A 19,961-nucleotide genomic window follows, 5' to 3' on the forward strand; every position below is an offset into this window, starting at 1 on the left:
CTCTGATGGTGCCTAGTTAGCGGTCAGCATCACCAGTGATAACACACCTTCCTTCTTCTGCAACGTGTGCTCTCCACACTCAGCTCAAATCTCTCCACGTCAGGCAATTCAAAGCCGTAACCCGGATAACCTGCCAGGAATCCTAACACTGTGGGGTGGGAAGAGGGAGAGGGTGCTGGGGGGCACCGCTAATTTCACCTCCATGAAACCGTTTAACAGCCAACAGTTGTGACTCTGGGACAAAGATCCCCCGATCCTGAATTTTTAGGTGTATTGCCAGTGTTTCATACTAGAATAATTTTTAAGTAGATGTTTGAGGATTTAGACATTATGATATGGGCTCCCATCCGCACCCAAAAGATTGAAGTGGGAAACTGAGGTCCTCAAACAATGGAGTCCTCAGAGTCTACCTGGCATCCAGGAGCCAGGCACCCCTCACCTGTGATGCGTACAGGGAACTGAAGCGGCGGTGGGAAAGAAGCCAAGTGGCAGCCCGGGTCACTCATCAGAAGCGTCTGGGCAGGCCAGCAGGGTCAGGTTCACGGCCAACAGGGTGGCAACTGAGGAGCAAGCCAGAGAGCAGTTCCTAGCGCAGCAGGGTGGGTGTGGGTTTCAGGGCTGACGCACCACACGTGCCCCGTCCCCAACCCCTTCCTAGGATTCCTGCTTCCTCTCATCCCACAGTCAAGCAATAGAAGTGAATCAGACTAAGCCTCAACAGAACATCTTTCTTTGCTATTAATTGCTATTTTTCAAAGGCTAGCTCATAATCTAGTGGTAGAGGCCTACTGACTTACTTCACTTTTTTCCAACATACGGTATTAACGTAAGTGGGAGCCCTTAGTAAACAGGGATTAAATTCCATGGAAGTCACAGCACAGCACCACACGGCATTCCAGAGAAGGCTGGTCTCACAGTTAGCTGAATGTCAGACCATTTTCCTGGTTAGTAACATTGTCGAGCAGAGAAGACGGAAAAACTAAAAGGGAAAAAAAAAATCCTTTATAGTCAGAAAATTCTCAATATTTAAAAATGATGAATATTAGCAGCAAAGGGCACACACAAAATATTTTGAAAATTCTTATCATTTGGTCCAGAAATGTGTTTCTTAAAAATAAGAAAACTTTTTTAAACAAGCATAACCGTTTAGACTGAATTTTCCCCTCTGAGTAGGCAAGAACTGCCTTATACAAACACTCCCACACTCTATCTGTTCCCTTTGTAGCTCTGGGAGGGGTGAAAGAAAAAAAGCGTGGGAGGTCTTCCTTTGTGAACAAGCTTGTGTGCATAACCGCAAGGTCGGTGGATTCTGCAGGCTGAAGGGGTCTAACCCAGAGGACTGCATCAATTGCTTTGGCAGATTCTCAGTATGAAGCCAAGGCACCTGCAGGAAAATTGCCCTTTAACTTTTTTTAGACTACATTTGTATAACGTTATTTTTCTTTTAGACACAGATAAGTATCTCTTAAGGCTCAGCTCAGTAAATTCTGCAAGTTACCTCCCCTTACTTGTGAATGTCTATCTTCCACTTCTGTTCATGATCAAGTCTTACAGGCAAATGGGCTCTTCAAGGCATCTTGTCTCCTTAGCACTATGACCAAAGATGTTCCAGAAGGAAGTGTTCAATCTTTCAGGTATCTCAGCACATGAAATCCAGGCTGTCCTTAATTTTCCACTGGACATTCTTGGCTTTATTCCTATGGCTTAACTTATTTGGAAGAAACTCATGAAAGAGACTGGCTTATGAAACAAACTTAAGTGTTCAGGTTGAAAACAGCAGTAGCATTGGGAACATTTCATTAATGTAACTATTTATCATGAAACTCCTGACTAGGGCATGAAAACAGTTGAGGAAACATTCTGGGAAACAAAACCCAAAAGCTCAAGCAAGCTCTACCTGAGCCTGGAGATTTGGAGACACGTGGGCAGGCCAGCCACGCTCTAGGTCAGCGAGCCCTGCTTGGTGTGTCTCGTAGTTTGTGTCAGAAGTAAGATTCTGTCTGGATTTGCCCTGACTTCTCAGTGCTGCGCCAGAGTAATGGTTATCGACCCTGACTATTTCATAGAATCATCAGCTTCTCCCAACCCCAAATTCTGATGCCCAGGCCCTAATTTTGACCAATTAAATGATAGTCTCTGGGAATAAGGCCCAGGCATCAGAAATTGTAACATGTTCCCTATGTGATCTTTGGGCTTCCCAGGTAGCGCTAGTGGTGCCTGTGGAACCTGTCTCCCAATGCAGGAGACGCAAGAGAAGGAAGTTTGATCCCTGGGTGAGGAGCCCCTGGAAAAGGGAATGGCAACCCCTCCGGTAGTCTGGCCTGGAGAATCCCTTGGACAGAGGAGCCTGGCGGACTGGGTCTCAAAGAGTCGGATGTGACTGAAGTGACTTAGCATGCACTCACACACGCATGTGATCTTTAACGGCACCCGCTGCTTTAGAGCTCAGGCTTCCCTGATGCACCAGGGTGATCTCTGCAGAGGTGAGGCGGCATGTGGGAACTGCTACTCCTCCTTCCCCCAGGTCAGATGCTTCCAGGGTTGCCACTCCTTTTTACCTCCTTTAAGTGCTTCAAATAAAATAGAATGTCACCGGGGGAAAAGTGGAAAACATTAGAGGGATGTAACCAAGGAGAGTCTTGATGGAAACAATGCCCACCAGTGTTGGGATAACTAGTTTATCCCATCAGGGAGGAGGTAGGGAAAGAAACTGCCTCTTTCAGGACCTTCACTCCAAAGAAGATGAAATTGATCAAATGCTAGTTTGTAACTGTATGTTTGCAACTACGTATTTCTTTAACTGCTTTACTTTCTTTTTAGCATCAGGTGAAACTCACTCATAGTTAGCCAATAGTTTAAGGAAGCAAGCCTTTTAAAAACCCTGATTACTACCTCTCATGTTTCGTCTCTTGGCACAAACACCAACAAAACACCTGGGAGAAATCTTCTTGATCTGTTGATACCATCAGCAATTATTATTATTGCAGAAGCACATCCTTTTATGTTAAAAATCTAAGAATAAAATGTTGTTACCTTGCAACTAGTGGAGAAGAACATGGCAACACACTCCAGTATTCTTGCCTGGAAGAATACAGCCCATGGGGTTGCAAAGAGTAGACATGACTTAATGACTAAACCACTACCACCATGCAAGAAGTAACCATTTTATAGGCTGTGTACTCTGCCAAAGGATGCCGTGTATTTTAAGGTATTTTCTAAAGCAAAATTATTCAACATCACCTGAATTAATAACTTTTCTTACTTTATCCTCTTCCTTGAAATGATATAGAGAATGTGATTAAGTAAATTAATTCATTTTCCCCAATTTAATCTCAGCCACTACAATTTAAAATGTTTTAAAGATTTTTTTTTTTTTTTCTGGCACTGGTGCGGCTGTAGGGTCAGGAAATTTGAAACTGTGAAAAGACAGCTGGTCAGACAGACAGAAAGATGTGCTCTCAAAGATAAATATTAAAGTTTGGGTACTCTTCAAAATCTTTTATGAACTTTCCATTGCTGAAAATTTCTTCTTTATCAATTGGAATTTTTACCTGAGGAAATAAAATATGATAGTGATGCTATGCTCTGACTGTGCTTCTGGTTTATCTCATCGATACGGTGAACAAGAAGCATAGTTCAAGCATAACTATCTCAAATGTCTAGAAACCCAAGTGAAAACACTGTACAGAAAGGGAAAGAGGCCAAGGGCCCAAATAGAGACCAAGCAACTTGGAGACAGACATCAGTTCCCAGGAGTACACCAAGAAGACAACGGACTAGGAATTTATGGACTGCAGCCTTAAGACTCAGGACAACAGAACTGAAAACAACTCTGATGTACTAATCCAACACTCAAATATTACAAGTGAGGAAATTCACTTTAAAAGATTAAATGGACACTTGAGAAGACACCACCATGAAGCAGTATTTATGTGACAGAAGTTGAGTTACACTAATTCACGTACATTTCAGGTCCAAACTTAAGCTCCATCTCTTACCTGTGGCTTAAACATAACCTTTTTGAAATTTAATATTATTCATAAAGGTAGAAACAATCATCTTTCCCAGTATGGTTTTGAAATTTTAAATACAAATTATATGTAAAACATCCAACACATAATAGATTGTTAACAAATTTTAATTCTGCCTTTCCTCTTTAGTGGAGTAGCAAAATTTAGAATATAATCTCTCTTACAAATATTCTTTTATTTGGCTAGGCCAATATTCTTTCTGCATAACTCAATTTTAACAAACAACTGAACTTTGAAAATATTATTTGAAGCAGCCTAAAGTAGTTTTCTTCCAGAATCAAATATGACAGTTTATATTTGTGAGAAGAATCTTCCAACCTCCAAAATGGATTAAACTAACCTAATGCTCTTGACCAAAATCCTACTCCAGTAGGTACAAGTACAAAGGCACTGGCACTTGCCTTGCCTGTGAGTAACACAGGCTTCCTTCTGGGGCTACCCTCCATGTTCAAGTTCAGCCTCAGTAGTTCAGCTTGCCTCCTTACCTCTCCTAAAACCTCATTATGTCCTGCTACTCATTTAGGGCTTCATTAAGTTTTAGTCAGAAGCCACTGCATGAGACAATTAAAACTGGAGCCAGATCCTTCCTTGTGTCAGCTCCTCAGGGCAATCTAGGCTCCCTTGGGAACTTTGGGGAATGAAGAGATTGGTTGAATACATGATAACAATCAAGGCCGCAACCACACAAATGAGAATAGTCATCCTTGCAGCTGCCACATAAAAGGAGCACGCACAGATCCAACGCTCCTTGCTCTTTACGTCATAGGTAAGGGGCTGCCAATGTCAAAAGGTCAACTATTGACTTTATTCTGGTGGCCTGAGTGAACAAAGGAGAACAAACCAGCATGCTATTAACATGCACATACAAATGAACAGTTCCTTGAATGACCGCATATTATGTGCCTCCTAATGTTATGCAGTACAAGAGTTAGTACGGTACAACCTGTACAATACTGTTTCCTAAAAAAAAATTCTGAATTTAATCAGGATCTTACTGTTAGTGTAAAGGAAAAATAGGCAAAAGAAAACAAGTTAATTAGCACCATGAGAAAGTAGCCAAGTAAATCTGGAATATAGGACATGCTATTTGACATATGACCCAGCTTTCCATAAACAAATGGCATTTTAAAAAGGAGAATAAAAGAGACGTAACAGCCAGAAACAACATGTGGGCCTTATTTGTATCCTGTTTTAAGCAACGAACACACACAGGATATCTTTGAGATAGTTAGGAAAATAGGAATTCTTCATTTTTATGTGCATGATAATAGCATGTTGGTTGTCATCCAACCAACTCATCCTCTGTCGTCCCCTTCTCCTCCTGCTTTCAATCTTTCCCAGCATCGGGGTCTTTTCAAATGAGTCAGTTGTTCGCATCATGTGGCCAAAGTATTGGAGTTTCAGCTTCAGCATCAGTCCTTCCAATGAATATTCAGGACTGATTTCCTCTAGGATGGACTGGTTGGAGCTCCTTGCTGTCCAAGGGACTCTCAAGAGTCTTCTCCAACACCGCAGTTCAAAAGCATCAATTCTTCTGTGCTCAGCTTTCTTTATATATACATTAAGCAATAGCTTTTTCATGTACTCAAATAACTAGCACTTAGAAAATACCATGGAATAAAGAAAACATTAGACTAGTGGCAAAGAATGCAGATGTACAATATTTGCAAAACTTAGGTGAGGAAAACATTAAAACTATCCCTAAGTGATGAAAGGTAGCCTTGAATAAATAAAAAATACATAGAAAGTCACCCCATGTTCTCAGACAGATTGATAATAGCACAGAGTCTAATTCTGTAGATCTGGGGTGAGGCCCAAGATTCTGAGTTACTTCTGTCTTGCCTTCCCCAGTGTAGCCTGTTTTGTGCTTTAGAGCTATTGTTCTAAAGATGTGGTCCCTAGACCAGCAGCAGAAGCATCACCTGAGAAGTTGTTAGAAATGCAAATTCTCACCCCCAACCTGTCAAATCAGACACTTGGGCTCAGCAATTTACATTTTAACAAGCCATCCAGATGATTTTTGGCACACATTAAAGTTTGAGAACCAGCACTTCTAAAGTTTAAGTTGCATAGAATCACCTAAGATCTTGTTTAATGGCAGGCTTGATTCAACAGGTCTGGGATGGAGTCTGATTCTGGATTTCTAACAGGCTCCCTCATGATGCTGATGCTGTGGTTTGAATGCAACACTCTGAGGAGCAAAGCTAGAAGACCAATCTGTTTGTAACTTACTCAAGGCCACCCTGTCCTGTGCCTTCCACTGTCATCTTTTTCTGGGTATTAATGCTAAAAATATGTCATTTTCTCAGTAATATGTTTATTTTAAACCAAATTAACTCATAGCAGTGTGTTCCTCTCAAACCAAATTTAACCAAAAATCATTCTCAGGTTTTGATGGAGCTAGTTTGGAGAAGTAACTATTCAGCATCTATCAAATCATTCCACAGCTCATTCACTGCTTACTGAAATCGAGAGGAAAAATCTATGCATAGGGAGATATTTGCATAATCTATATATAAATTCAATGTGCCTCTAATCTCTCATTTAACAAATCCTGACTTTCACATATTAATGTTCAGGATATCTTACTTCATAATGCCTATAATTTGATTGGCTTCAAACAACAAACATTTATTTAACTCAGGGGATTTGGACAGGACTCAGTGGGGACCCTTTTATAATATCTGCAGTCTGAGATGGTGTGGCTAAGTCTGCATGGCTGGTATGACTTCACTCAGACCATAGATCTGGGATCTTTTCCCCGGCTGTTTGTTGGGTTCTCTGGTTCTTATCCATGTTTTGTCTGCTGAAGCTGGAATGTCCAAACGACTTCTTCACGCAGATGCCTGGTAACTAACCTAGAATGACTCAAGCAGTTGAAGCTGGCCAGCTATGATCTCTGTCTCAGTCTCTCCACTTGGCTACTTTAGCCTTCTTTGGGGCTTGGGACTCTTCATTAAGGTAATTGCATTTCTTACATGGTGGCTGGTTTTTAACCAGAGTAAGCATTGCCAGAGACCAAGGCATAAGCTGGAATAGTTCTGCAACCTGGCTTCACCTCTGCTACATATTGTTGGTTCGTTAAGGCCAGACTCAAGGAAAAGAGGAAAAGACTCTCTCTCTCAATTGGCGCCACTAAGCCATGTTTAATCTACCATGGTTAGGTCTTATTGCAGTGAAACTCAGATGCACCAAAGTTGTACCAGAGACAGTTTGGCTAGAATGAAAGTAAATACACCACAAAATCTTCTTAGAAGTTCTGGCTCATATTGTCTCTTCTCAACTCTGATTTCAGTGATATCACCTTGGTAACTTGAAATTACAACAGAGAAATGGGCAAACACTTCAAATAACCACTTTTTTTTTTTCCCCAGGAACCAATCGTCATACATTTGTCACACACCATGTTTAAAACCCAAGCAATATTGCAACCTCACAGCCCCCACCTCCCACTCTCCCACCTACACACACACACACACACACAACATGACACTGTACCTCCAAGTTCCCAAGGATATGTGTCAGGTCTTATACCTATAGGATCCTTTCCCCAGTTTGGGATAATGTTGCATGATAATAAGGAATTCAGCCCCAGGATTCTCCAATGAGGAGGCAAGGACCCTCCATGGTATTAGATGTGAGTCACAGCATAAAACATGGTACCTCTTCCTTAAATATTGATCCCATTCATAGATTTAGAGGGAACTAATGTATCTATATATTTAAACTAATGTGGATATATTATATAATAGAATACAAAATTTGCATTCTGTAGGAGCCCACTAAAGTGTTTTCAGTTTCTTATACAGTCACAAGGTAATAAATGAACTTCAAGGTTGAAAAAAAGTTCTAACATATAACATTAATATTGTTGTTTCTGTTTAGTCATGTCCTACTCTTTTGTGTCCCTGTGGACTGTAGCCTGCCAGGCTTCTCTGTCCATGGGATTTCCCAAGCAAGAATACTGGAGTGGGTTGCCATTTCCTTCTCCAGGGGATCTTCCTGACCTAGGGATTGAACCTGGGCCTCCCGCACTGCAGACAGATTCTTTGCCTCTGAGCCATCTGAGAAGCCCTATACAATATTAATATATGCCTTTATATCAATAGTCATAAGTATAGGGGTGTGTGTGCTTGTGAGTATGTGTACATGTGTATTTTTTAATGTAGAAATCAGCCCATGAAGGCAAAAGTGCCTAGAGCCCACAAGAGTCATAATACAGCTCTGACTCCAGGGGTCTACTTTCAATGCATAGTGGAAACATGGGAAAAGCGCTGAATGTTTGGCATCATATCCTTTCAATGTGTTATTTTTGAGAACTTATGTCTTCAGATTCCAAGGAAATGAATTTTAAATGGTAGCATTTCATTACATCCTTGGAAGGTAGTAAGACAGATTTACTACGAGGATTTCTACCAACTACACCGCAGATCCCGCTGTGTGGAAGTGGAGAGTCTGTTAATAACAGAAGTCTGTTAGGGGGACCGCGCTCACTCACAAGTCACCACTGCTCCCCCTGGATTCCGTGACTGTATTTACAGAGAGTGGCAGAACTTCTTGCATGGGTCTGTCAGTCATCAGATCTTAGAACCTGAAGCCCCTGAGCCCGACTCCCAACCCCCAACCAATACAAGAGCACCATTGTCACCATCTTTGGCCAGTCACTCAGCAGCAGTTTGAGCACGCGAAACCTTTGTCCTGTCTCAAAAGCTGCTTGCCTTTGTGTTATTGTCTGATTAAGAAATACTAAACGGAAGAAAACACGGAGATACTCAGGTAGCTGTTGATGCAGGAGGAAGGCGTCTGGACCCCGTGAGTCAGTGATGGTGGGTGAGCTGCACGTTTTGGGCGGTACCCATAAGCATCATTGTGGTCTCCTCATCCTCCGGGCGCGGGTCCAGACCATCCTCTACCACCCTGTGGAGGGTGCTGTAGTGTGGCCGATTTTGGTGGAAGGAATGGAGCTCCGAAGCAGCCTCCCAGGCCGCAAAGGTGGGCATGGGGAAGACATCTGGCCTCTTGTTTTCCAAGAAGCATTTCAGGTTTCTCTCACTCAGCTTTTTGGCGTAGTCCACGAATGTGTTTTCCAACTGCTCCTTCTCCTTCTGTGCATACGTCTTCCAAAAACTCAGCTGAAGGTAACTAACTTTAGATCGGCAGCGAGTATAACACGTGGTGAGCAGAGAGAAGAAAGATGCGGAACAAATCAGGAACCATCCTAGAATCTTAGAAAGAAAGAAATATTGAGCACAGCAAAAGCAAAGCCACTTCTCAAGGAGACGGGGTAGTGTTCTTGGGAAGTGTATGGCTAATTTAATAGCAGACCTCAGTTGACTTCCGTCATCTTAATTATTAACAAGTTTTGTTCTTTGTTTTTTTTTTTTAATCAAATAAAGTTAGGGCTTACCTAACCTCTGTTCTCCATCCTACCCACCATTGCTGGTATGCAAAGAAATACCCAGAAGGCAGGCAAATGGAAAGGAGCAAAAATATAGATTATCCAAGAACTGGAAGAACCAAGCCCTCATATAGTACTAGCTTTAAAGGAAAGAATTCTGTGTGTGAGCATATTACTAGCTCCTTAGTGGAGTATCTTCAGGCATTGATACATGGATATTCGTGACCAGTGACTGATTTTTCCCACGTTACATTGTTTGCAGAGAACCGCAGACCCACCCTGAGAGAGGTATCATCACTCATTACCGTATCCTATCTCACTATAAAGCAAGACAAATGTAGCACAAAAAGGAAACTGAAGCTATAAGAACTGGAAGCTTGCGTAAAAGGCAAGGGGGAAAAAAAGAACTTTTGGACATCAGTTCTCAAAAATAACACATTGAAAGGATATGATGTCAAAAAAAAAAAAAAAAGGAATGAATTTTTTGGCCAACCCAATATTTTTCACAATATGAGTTAATTTCATATGTGAACAACTAACAAAGCTCTTTCCAAGTTTCTCTTAATATTTTGGTTAAATGGCCCTTAGTATTTCTCAGCAGATGGGCCTATTTGAACATAAAAATAACAATCTGCAAATGAACCCATGCTGATCATAATGGAATAAATAAGCTCCAATGTTTATTTGGAAACCGATGGTTTCCAAACTCTGACTCAGACTACGGAGGTCATTGTGCAGGATCTCAGACCCCACATGAGTGCCAGCTCTGAGTTGGCATCAGTTGGGTTTAAATCTCAACTTTCACTTTTTTACAGGTATTCTCTGTGCCTCTGATTCCTCAGTTGTAAAGTAGGGGTTACCCTCCTCAGAATGTAAATTCAAGGATTAAAATGAGGTGATGTAGAAATCCACATGTCTCAGTAAGTATCAGCTATTAGCACGGGCTGCTATTTTTCAATGGTATCCATGTCTATGTAAAGGCATTACTGAACATAGGGTATCTTTCTGATGTGATTAAGAAATGAGATACCACTCCCATCGTGCGACAGTGCTTATATTTACTTTAGTCACTTGTGGTTGGCTACATCAGATCTTCCTCTTTTCTCTAACCTCTATCTTTTTTCCACACAGCCCATCCTCCTGTAGGCCTGTAGGCTTTCTCATTTCAGTATCTAAACCAATTCTGCTGAGTTATTCACTGTTTAATCAGCTTCAGGCCCTCCTCCTCTCATTGCGAGGACTTAGCATCAACTTGCTTTCACTTGAGTCCTGAGCACTGAGCCCTCTTGTTCTTCACTAATTCATGGTACCCAGGATCTAACTAGACATAATGGATGGTCCCACCCCAGCCCTCAATAATACACCATTCTGTATGTGTCTTCTTCAAACCTTGGCATTTTTCTCACCAGTTTAAAATACTTACTGTGTGCCAGCAGTTTTATGCCCATTTATGTCCATCATCTCTGTACTTCCAAGGGTAGGTGTTATTACCCCCAACTATGAGGACACTGGGGCTCTCAGGGGTCAAACAGTAGCTCTGGGTCACATAGCTGGTGAGCGGTAGAATCAGGATTCAAACCCCAGGCTAGGCAACTCCAAGGTGGAGTTCTTGCCACTACTTTACCTACCCAAAGGACGGAAAGCCACCCAGCTGGATTTCGTTCCTCTGCCCCACCCATGGACGTGGCACTTTTTCCACCCCCACCCACATACCCAGCTGTGGGTCCGGACTGTTTGCTGCTCCTGCCTATAGGAAGCACTGCGGTCAGCACCTGCTATGATACAGCTCCCTTTGTCTGCATCTCTTATGCATCGTCCCCTAAGGAATCAGCCCCAGGTCCTTCTCATTCCTCTGAAAAGTAAATAGGTCAGTGTGCCCAGGCTCAGCTGTGGCAGGACAGGAATGATTTCCTTATGCCTGTATTTAGAGAAGGAAAAGCTACCCAGTGGTAAGTGTTTGGATCCGCTACCACCTGAATGGAGCCTGGTACCCAAAGACACAAAGCATAAATCACTCATTGCATCATCACATTTGTAATTAAGACCTTCGTTCAGCAAAAGAAGGAAGATGTTTGGCAGCCTGGCATGTTTTTGTCTAAAATGTGCTTTATGCATTAAACAAAAGATTTTGTGGGGGAGGCTTATTAGTTTATGAAGAGAATCTGAATATATTGCCAACCAGTTTGGGAACAAATTTTGCTTTGATGTGTTGTTGAAAAGGCCAGTCTATATTAAAAAAAAAAAAGAGTAAAGTCTCAGTATTTTCAGCGCATTTATTCTTAAACAAATAGCCTTCCTGACAGAGTGTGGACCTGTTTATCTACTCCTATTGCTTGTTTTGATTTGTGGAATGTCATTCCTGCTCCTCACAAGTAGGAATTCAGTCTTTTCCTGAGGCCAGGGCCAGGCTCACATCTGGATTTGTGCTCACATCCCTGAAAGAATGACAAGCTACTTCCTTGTATTAGTTAGGTAAAGCTACAATTTCCTTCTGTTAAATAAAACAATGCCCCAAATCTTGAGCTCCTAAAGTAATGTAAGAACTTTTTAGCTATAGAGCACAGACCATAGGAGGAAAACTCCCTGGAGAATATGGTCCTGTTTCACTGGAGGCTATTTAAAGTCTGCCAACACCCCATTTTATACGGGAAATTCTTTTCCATCTTAATATTTACACATAGAGATAGCAGTTGCCAGAAATCATGCAAGAGAATCTCTACACTAATTATATGATGTGCAACTTTGAAAAGTATTAGTTCATTTGGTTCAGCTGTATTTTAATGGATGTATGCTATGTATGTATGTGTGTGTTTCTCTGAAAAACCAGTTTGAAAATAATTAATAGAAGGCAGTAATTTCTAATTACAGCTCTGCCATTAACACTTTATAATGAGTTAGTGTCATGCATCATTTACAAAGTCAACCCAGAGAAATTATTTTAAAGTACTTAAGTATTTACAGATGTCTAACTCAAGAGGAGATTTTCTTTTCGGAGGTGGAAAAGACAATCCAATCAGCAATTTTATTAGCCATCCAACCTCTGAAAAGCTTTTCCTGAGACTGTCTTAACGCTGCACCACATTCCAATCTCCAGAGTTTCAGAATTCAGAATTTCAGAGTTTCAGGATTCAGGCTCTACCCTGGCTGAACGGAGTACAGAGAGAATACTTCAAGCTCATGCTGGGGGGCAGGAGGTGTAGGGGAAAGGCAGCTTTGTCCCTTCTTACCTGAGACTGGGCTTGCAGCGACAATTTCAGTTCTTCGTTGTCTGTGGGGGTCATGCTGGTTTTTCCGCAAGATACTTTGTAAAGTTCTTTCCAGCACTCTTCAGGCTTGCCTTTGCAAATCAGATCGAGGAGTCTTGGACTTTGGGTCCCGCTCATTGCACATTCATAAAAAGTCCCATTGAGCAAAGCCACAGACAGCCACATCACGGGGGCCACCAATGAACTCAGAATGATCTGCCCAAGGACGGAGAAGAAGCGGCAGTTGTGGCCCCTGGGGAAGATTTTCCTGGGATTCACACAGCAGCCTGTGAAGAGTCTCCATGACCTGTTGTTCAGAAAGAATCCCAGGATCAGTAACACCCAGGCGGGAGCAAACAGGAAAGCCAGCCCATAGATCACATTCTCAGTGCCGCAGGGACACTTGAAAGCCACGAGTGAAAAGAGACGCTCACCCCCCACGGTCAGCAGAGCCAGGAAGCTGTAGCCAATGACAGTTTTCTGGTTGAGGATGAATTTTAGAAACCCCTGAAAAGCATCCATGTTGGAGATACGCAGAGGGAAAACGCTTTGCTCTTATTTGTTGGCAGAGCCGCTGTGGCAGTGGCCGAGGGTGGAGCTCTTTCTTCATTAGAAACAACAGTCCTCCTTCTCAGACTGAATTCAGCCAGATAAGGAAACAGTGTCATTCCCTAGGAATGAATATTTCCCAACAGTGTTCAGATAATGCCTCCTACTGGTGGATGTTAGGGCCATGAAACTGGACAAAAACACTGAGAATCAGAGTAAATTCACAGTGACTAGCCCCCTCTTTTATGTTATTTCCATGTGGCTTGGATTGAGAATCAGAAAGAAATTCCGACTATTACAGATAATAATAGTTTAGGAATTTTCCATCCAAAGGAATAAACATTAGCAGAAGTCGGGTTTCAGCCAATTGGTTGGAAGCCAAATCAAGTCTCCTAGCCTAGACTTTCATGATGGTATTTTTCTCTTGTTACTTAAAACTTTTGCTACTTTGACTTAAGATCTGGAAGCTTCATTTTACATCCTCTTTAACTGATCTGTGACTTTATCAAATGTTTGGATTTGGGCTGTTTGAAATTTATATGGGAAAGTTCAGGGAGAGTTTGAGTTTTGAGTTAAAGACAAAGTGAGAAGGGTCCTCATCATTTTTTTCCTAGGCTATCGTAGTAACCTCTTGATTGGAATTTCTGCCTTTGACTTCATGCCTACCCCCGTTCTCAACCTTAAATTCGTCCTCTGTGCTGACACGAAGGAGATCCCCCTAATATAGAAATCCATTTCCTCCCTAGCCTACTCACATCTTTGGGGCTCCCTGTTGCCCACAAGTTGATGAAAGCAAACTTTCCATGAACCTCATCATGGTATTCTGTGCCCTTGACATGTTCCTTCTATCTGAAACATCCCCCCGACCCCATGCCCACACACACACACACCTGACCTTGTCTACCTGGCAAACACTGGCTCAGTATTCATAAACAGTGTAGAAGCTTCTTCCTCTGTAAATATTTCAAGGGTTACTTCCTAATATACAACATTGTACTTGTGGAGCTTATGGTAATTTTGCAGTTATTTATTTAATATCTATAGCTCCTTTTTAACTGTAAGCTCTTAAAACAGGAACTACATCTTAATCAATTTTGTATTCTGGGTGTAAAGATGATGTCAAACACAGAATGAATGCCTATCAATAATTCATTTTTCAAATCGTTGTTGAATTTCACTGTGTGCCAGGCACTATGCTAGACAGGCAGTGCTCAACGTGTACTATTGAATGAATGACTGAATCACGAACCTTTTAGTACTTCTAATTATGTATAATTTAAGGAAATTGTCTTCACCTTGCTTCTGCTGCTGCTGCTGCTAAGTCGCTTCAGTCGTGTCCGACTCTGTGCGACCCTATAGACGGCCTCCTACCAGGCTCCTCTGTCCCTGGGATTCTCCAGGCAAGAACACTGGAGTGGGTTGCCATTTCCTTCTCCAATGCATGAAAGTGAAAAGTGAAAATGAAGTCGCTCGGTTGTGTCCAAATTTTAGCGATCTCACGGACTGCAGCCCACCAGGCTCCTCCGTCCATGGGATTTTCCAGGCAAGAGTACTGGAGTGGGGTGCCATTGCCTTCTCCACACTTTGCTTCTACACTGCTTTTAGTATTAAATATGCTGCTTTTAACTTGAAAATTAATGAAATCACTTGAAAGACAACAACAATCAAGCTGACAAATTTCCATTAATAAACCTCAGTTTCCAGGTCTGTATATTTTGTGACAAGAAAGTCACTTGGACTAGAAGCCAAGGAACTAAGTTATAGTGTAATCTTAGCCATGTCGTTTTACTTCTCTGAATCCCAGTTTACTCGTTTGTGAAACTGGAGGTAAAAAGAAATAGTCCCCAAGGTTTCCTCTATCTCTACATTGTAAAATTCTTTAAGCTCTTTAAAACAGCGGACTTTCTTGACAAGCTACTTTATCACCCACTTATGTGCCTGCCACCACTGGCCCTTGCTCCTTCTCAGAGACGTTATTCTTGGTGATGGGACTGCCTCCACTTCCCAAAGCATACTCTTTGGTTTAATCTTCCTCGACCCCCTCTGTCCCCAACTCTGTCACCTTCCTTTTTGGCACATGTGTCTTGGGTCCCTTCTAATTCAGAAGACTTTGCTGGGCTCATGTGACAAATATTATGCTAGTATGCTGCCGATGAGTAATATTTTAATTTCTTACCCTTCTAAGGAATATTTTTTTTGAAAAAGTTTTTTTCCAAAAATACTGCCTTAACTTTGTGTTTCATAAACCATACTGTTTCCACAGAAAATGAATACTTTAGGAGATTCCATGAAAAAAGTTTAAGAACTGTACACGTTGTAAGGTCAGTAAATTTCAAAGCTGAGTGTGAACTCAGGCTTTCTATGAACTCCAGAAGCTTAGCAATTGTGCCTGGAGTGGTATTTGGGTGTCTTACTAGCAGTTCTTTATTTTTATTTATTTATTCTTTAATCAGAGGAAAACTGCATTACAATATTGTGTTGGTTTCTCCTGTACAACAACGCAGTTCAGCCACTTTGCTGTTATTGTTTAGTCATTAAGCGGTATCTCTTGTGCGACCCCATGGGCTCTAGCCCATCAGGCTTCTCTGTCCAGGGCATTTCCCAGGCAAGAATACTGGAGTAGATTGCCATTTCCTTCTCCACTAATAGTTATTTATTCCAGGCCAAGTTTTGTAATATTTTTTTCCCTGTTTGCTAGGTTGCTTTCAAGATGTACTTAGGAATTACACCAACTGTGACGTGTAACAACGCAAGCAGAAATGAATTTTCCTTGATTCTAGACAAGAATCCTCTGGTGGAGTTTGTGGAAGAGCTCCCCACTGGGCGGTCTTCTCTGTGCTACTGCAACTTACTCTGTGGGATTATCAGAGGGGCCCTGGAAATGGTAAGGCACATACTTTATTTTGCCAGGGTTTGGAAGAAATGATGCTAAAGCTGAAACTCCAGTACTTTGACCACCTCATGCGAAGAGTTGACTCATTGGAAAAGACTCTGATGCTGGGAGGGATTGGGGGCAGGAGGAGAAGGGGACGACAGAGGATGAGATGGCTGGATGGCATCACTGACTCGAAGGACATGAGTCTGAGTGAACTCCGGGAGTTGGTGATGGACAGGGAGGCCTGGCGTGCTGCGATTCATGGGGTTGCAAAGAGTCGGACACGACTGAGCGACTAAACTGAACTGAACAGTCATTATCTGGGCTTCCCTGGTAGTTAGCTGGTAAGGAATCCGCCTGCAATGCAGGAGACCCTGGTTAAATTCCTGGATTGGGAAGATCCCCTGAAGAAGGAATAGGCTACCCACTCTACTATTCTTGGGCTTCTTAGGTAGCTCAGATGGTAAAGAATCTGCCTGCAATGCAAGAAACCTGGGTTCAATCCCTGGGTTGGGAAGATCCTCTGGAGGAGGGCATGGCAACCCACTCCAGTATTCTTGCCTGAATAATCCCATGGACAGAGAAGCCTGGCAGGCTACAGTCCATGGGGTCACAAAGAGCTGGGCATGATTGAGAAACTAAGCACGGCACAGCATTCGTTATCTAGTGCTGGCTAATTAACTACCCTCAAAGGTAGCTGCCTAAAACAACAAATATTTATTATCTCACACAGTTTCTGAGGACTGGAAACCTGGGACCGCCTCGCTAGGTGGCCATGGTTCAAAGCCTTTCACAGCGTAGCGCACAGGCAGTCAAGCAGTTGGTTGGAGCCGCAGTCTCTGAAGACTTGACTGAGGCTGGGAATTTACTTCCAAGCTCACTCACTGGCCTCAGTGCCTTGCTCACAGCTGGCTAGAGGCTTCCTAAATTTCCTTGTCACAGAGGTTTCTGTAGTGCTCTAAACACCACAGGTGCTGTCAATTCTGCTGGACTTTGGAGGGAACTACTTGAATGATAGGAGGTGGGGTCACTGGGGGCTGCTGGAGGCTTAATTAAAACAAATCTGAACTAATCATTCATTGATTTAACTAAGATAGCGATCAGCCATTGAGCATACAGAGAAAAACAAGACACAGTTGTTGCCCTTCAAGAGTCTTTTGTCCAGTATAGAAGGCAAATGAATGACTCAGGGTCATGGGAGGACCTGGGGTGGAACAGGCGTGGGGAGAGGGAAGCCTTCCTAGTCAGACTGTGGGCTGACATTTGAAAGATGACAAAGCAGTTAGATGAAGATCTTGGGCTAAGGGGAAAATAATATTCCAGGTAAAAGGAGAACTATGTCCAAAAGCATACAAAAAATGTTTCATGCAAGGGGCAAAGAAGTTGAATTAATTCAGTGTGAATTGCATATAGATAGAGAAAAAAAATTAAGTCCAAAATAGGATAAAGAAATCTCTTCAGTTTTCATGGATAATTGATTATACGTGCTGAATGACATATATGTATCAGACCTCATGTGGTCCCATATAACCAAATAATTTCAATGTAGTCTTCTTATTTTAATTGGTTTTCAGTTAAATTATGACTAATACAAGAAAGATCTTATGAGAAAAAAATGAGAGTGCATTTAACTTCCATATTTCAAAGTGCAGTGTACATCCTTTTACTGGGTGATGGGCATCACAAAGGTATGTTTTTTCACTCAGACAGCAAATAATTTGTCACACCATCAGTTCAGTTCAGTTCAGTGGCTCAGTCGTGTCTGACTCTTTGCGACCCCATGAATCGCAGCACACCAGGCCTCCCTGCTCATCACCATCTCCCGGAGTTCACTCAGACTCACGTCCATTGAGTCCATGATGCCATCCAGCCATCTCATCCTCGGTCATCCCCTTCTCCTCCTGCCCCTAATCCCTCCCAGCATCAGAGTCTTTTCCAATGAGTCAATTCTTCGCATGAGGTGGCCAGAGTACTGGAGTTTCAGCTTCAGTATCATTCCCTCCAAAGAATTCCCAGGGTTGATCTCCTTCAGAATGGACTGGTTGGATCTCCTTGCAGTCCAAGAGACTCTCAAGAGTCTTCTCCAACACCACAGTTCAAAAGCATCAATTCTTCGGCACTCAGCCTTCTTCACAGTCCAACTCTCACATCCATACATGACCACAGGAAAAACCATAGCCTTGACTAGACGGACCTTAGTTGGCAAAGCAATGTCTCTGCTTTTGAATATACTATCTAGGTTGGTCATAACTTTTCTTCCAAGGAGTAAGCGTCTTTTAATTTCATGGCTGCAATCACCATCTGCAGTGATTTTGGAGCCCCCCAAATTAAAGTCTGACACTGTTTCCACTGTTTGCCCATTTATTTCCTATAAAGTGATGGGACCAGATGCCATGATCTTCGTTTTCTGAATATTGAGCTTTAAGCCAACTTTTTCACTCTCCTCTTTTAGTTTACAGTTTAACAAAGGCAAGCTGATTGACCAGGGAATTCTTAGTAAGAGAGGGGAATGAGTCAGATCTCAATAAATATTAACTAGTAGACTCAGGCTTTTTCACTTATTTGCTTTTACTAGGTATTTTTCTTATTTATCTTATTTATTCCTGTGACTTAAAATAACTGAAAAGGCACTCTGTTGAGGGTAGGTCAGCAATATGCTGCTCTTTTGTGAGTGTATTTTAATGAATAAAGAAGTAAGCCCTAAGGGTTTACTTCAATGTCTGAGAAATAAGAAATGCTTTATCGTGGAAAAGAAGGCCTGGGTATCAAATATTCAAGTCCACAATTTCAATGTTTAATTTTATACTTATAATTTATTTAGTTGGTGTTGTTTCATAGTTCTCAAAGCCGTAAGTGATTGCTAAATGTTGTTAGGAAAAATGATCATGTGATTAAGCTAATGACAGAATGACTTATAGCAAGTCAGCTGGAGAAGAATCGTTTAAGAAGCCATTTCTCCTTGGAAGTTCTCTTTGGCAAGGCACATTGGGTCAAGGCCATCACTGAGTTGGGAATTTGTGTTCTTGAGATAGATCCATAGTTTAGACCTATACTGTGAGCAAAAACAGGCCCTCATTCTGGGCTTGACTGAGAATCAGCCAGGATGATTTGAGCCTGTCCTGGACCACCCTTCTCTTTGCAGACTCACACACAGAGCTGACCACAGCCAGACCATCAATGGAGGACACACAGTAAAGGGCCCTTCATCCACAGAACAAGCCCTTTTTTATCATTCCAAAGGAAAGTGAGCTCTTTATGGGGTTTATCAAACTGAAAAATAGAAAAATTTAAGAATTTTTTAAAAAGCTGAATGATATAAGCCCGCTTTTTTTTTTTTTTCCTTTTCCTAGGTTCATTTGGCGGCTGATGTTACATTCTTGCAAGACAGACTGAAAGGCGACAGTGTGACAGAAATAGGAATAACATTTCTGAAAAAGCTAGATGAGAAAAAGTACAGACGGAAAAAGTGAAGAAAAGCATGCAAAATGCCACAGGCTGGCTGGCTGAGGAGTTAATATTAGCAAAATATATATAGCCATATAAATTTTGAATTTCTTAATAGCATGGGATTTAAAAGGCTTATAAATCAGCCAGAAATTTGAAATGCAGGGCACTAAGATTTAAAGCTGTTTTTCTTTGCTTGTAAATCACATATTTTCAATCTCAAGTCCGCAAGATTTCACATACAAATAACTCCTTGTAAGATAGCAAGCATGAATTCTACATATTATATACTCTAATCTAAGAGAGTCTGTTTATTTCATTTACTTATGGTAATGAAAAAGAGGTATACCACCTACACAGTTGGTGTATTTATCTCTTCTTGTTGGGAATATGGATGAAATGATATAAAATTCACTATA

General features: G+C 41.8%; 2 protein-coding genes across 2 annotated transcripts in view; one reads left to right on the plus strand and one right to left on the minus strand.

Annotated features, from left to right (window-relative positions):
- TRAPPC3L (trafficking protein particle complex subunit 3L) overlaps positions 1 to 19,568 on the plus strand; it is a 38,732-nt gene extending 19,164 nt beyond the window's left edge. The window contains exons 4-5 of the mRNA XM_068985440.1: positions 15,922 to 16,107; positions 19,449 to 19,568. Coding sequence (XP_068841541.1) covers positions 15,922 to 16,107; positions 19,449 to 19,568 — 306 coding nt within the window. The remainder of the gene's footprint in view (positions 1 to 15,921; positions 16,108 to 19,448) is intronic.
- Positions 8,849 to 13,196, minus strand: CALHM5 (calcium homeostasis modulator family member 5). The gene is made up of 2 exons (XM_068985146.1): positions 12,657 to 13,196; positions 8,849 to 9,256 (listed from the first exon to the last, which is right to left on the minus strand). The coding sequence occupies exons 1-2, from the start codon at positions 13,194 to 13,196 to the stop codon at positions 8,849 to 8,851; spliced, it is 948 nt and encodes a 315-aa protein (XP_068841247.1).
- Positions 19,569 to 19,961: the final 393 nt, after the last annotated feature.

Source organism: Capricornis sumatraensis, chromosome 13 (genome assembly GCF_032405125.1).
Source record: "Capricornis sumatraensis isolate serow.1 chromosome 13, serow.2, whole genome shotgun sequence".
NCBI classification, from domain to species: domain Eukaryota; kingdom Metazoa; phylum Chordata; class Mammalia; order Artiodactyla; family Bovidae; genus Capricornis; species Capricornis sumatraensis.

Coding starts and splice junctions, on each gene's coding strand:
- CALHM5 (XM_068985146.1), bottom strand. CDS start 13,196: ATGGATGCTTTTCAGGGGTTTCTAAAATTCATCCTCAACCAGAAAACT. Junction 9,257..12,656: donor CGCTGCAAGCCCAGTCTCAG/GTAAGAAGGGAC, acceptor TTTCTTTCTAAG/ATTCTAGGATGGTTCCTGAT.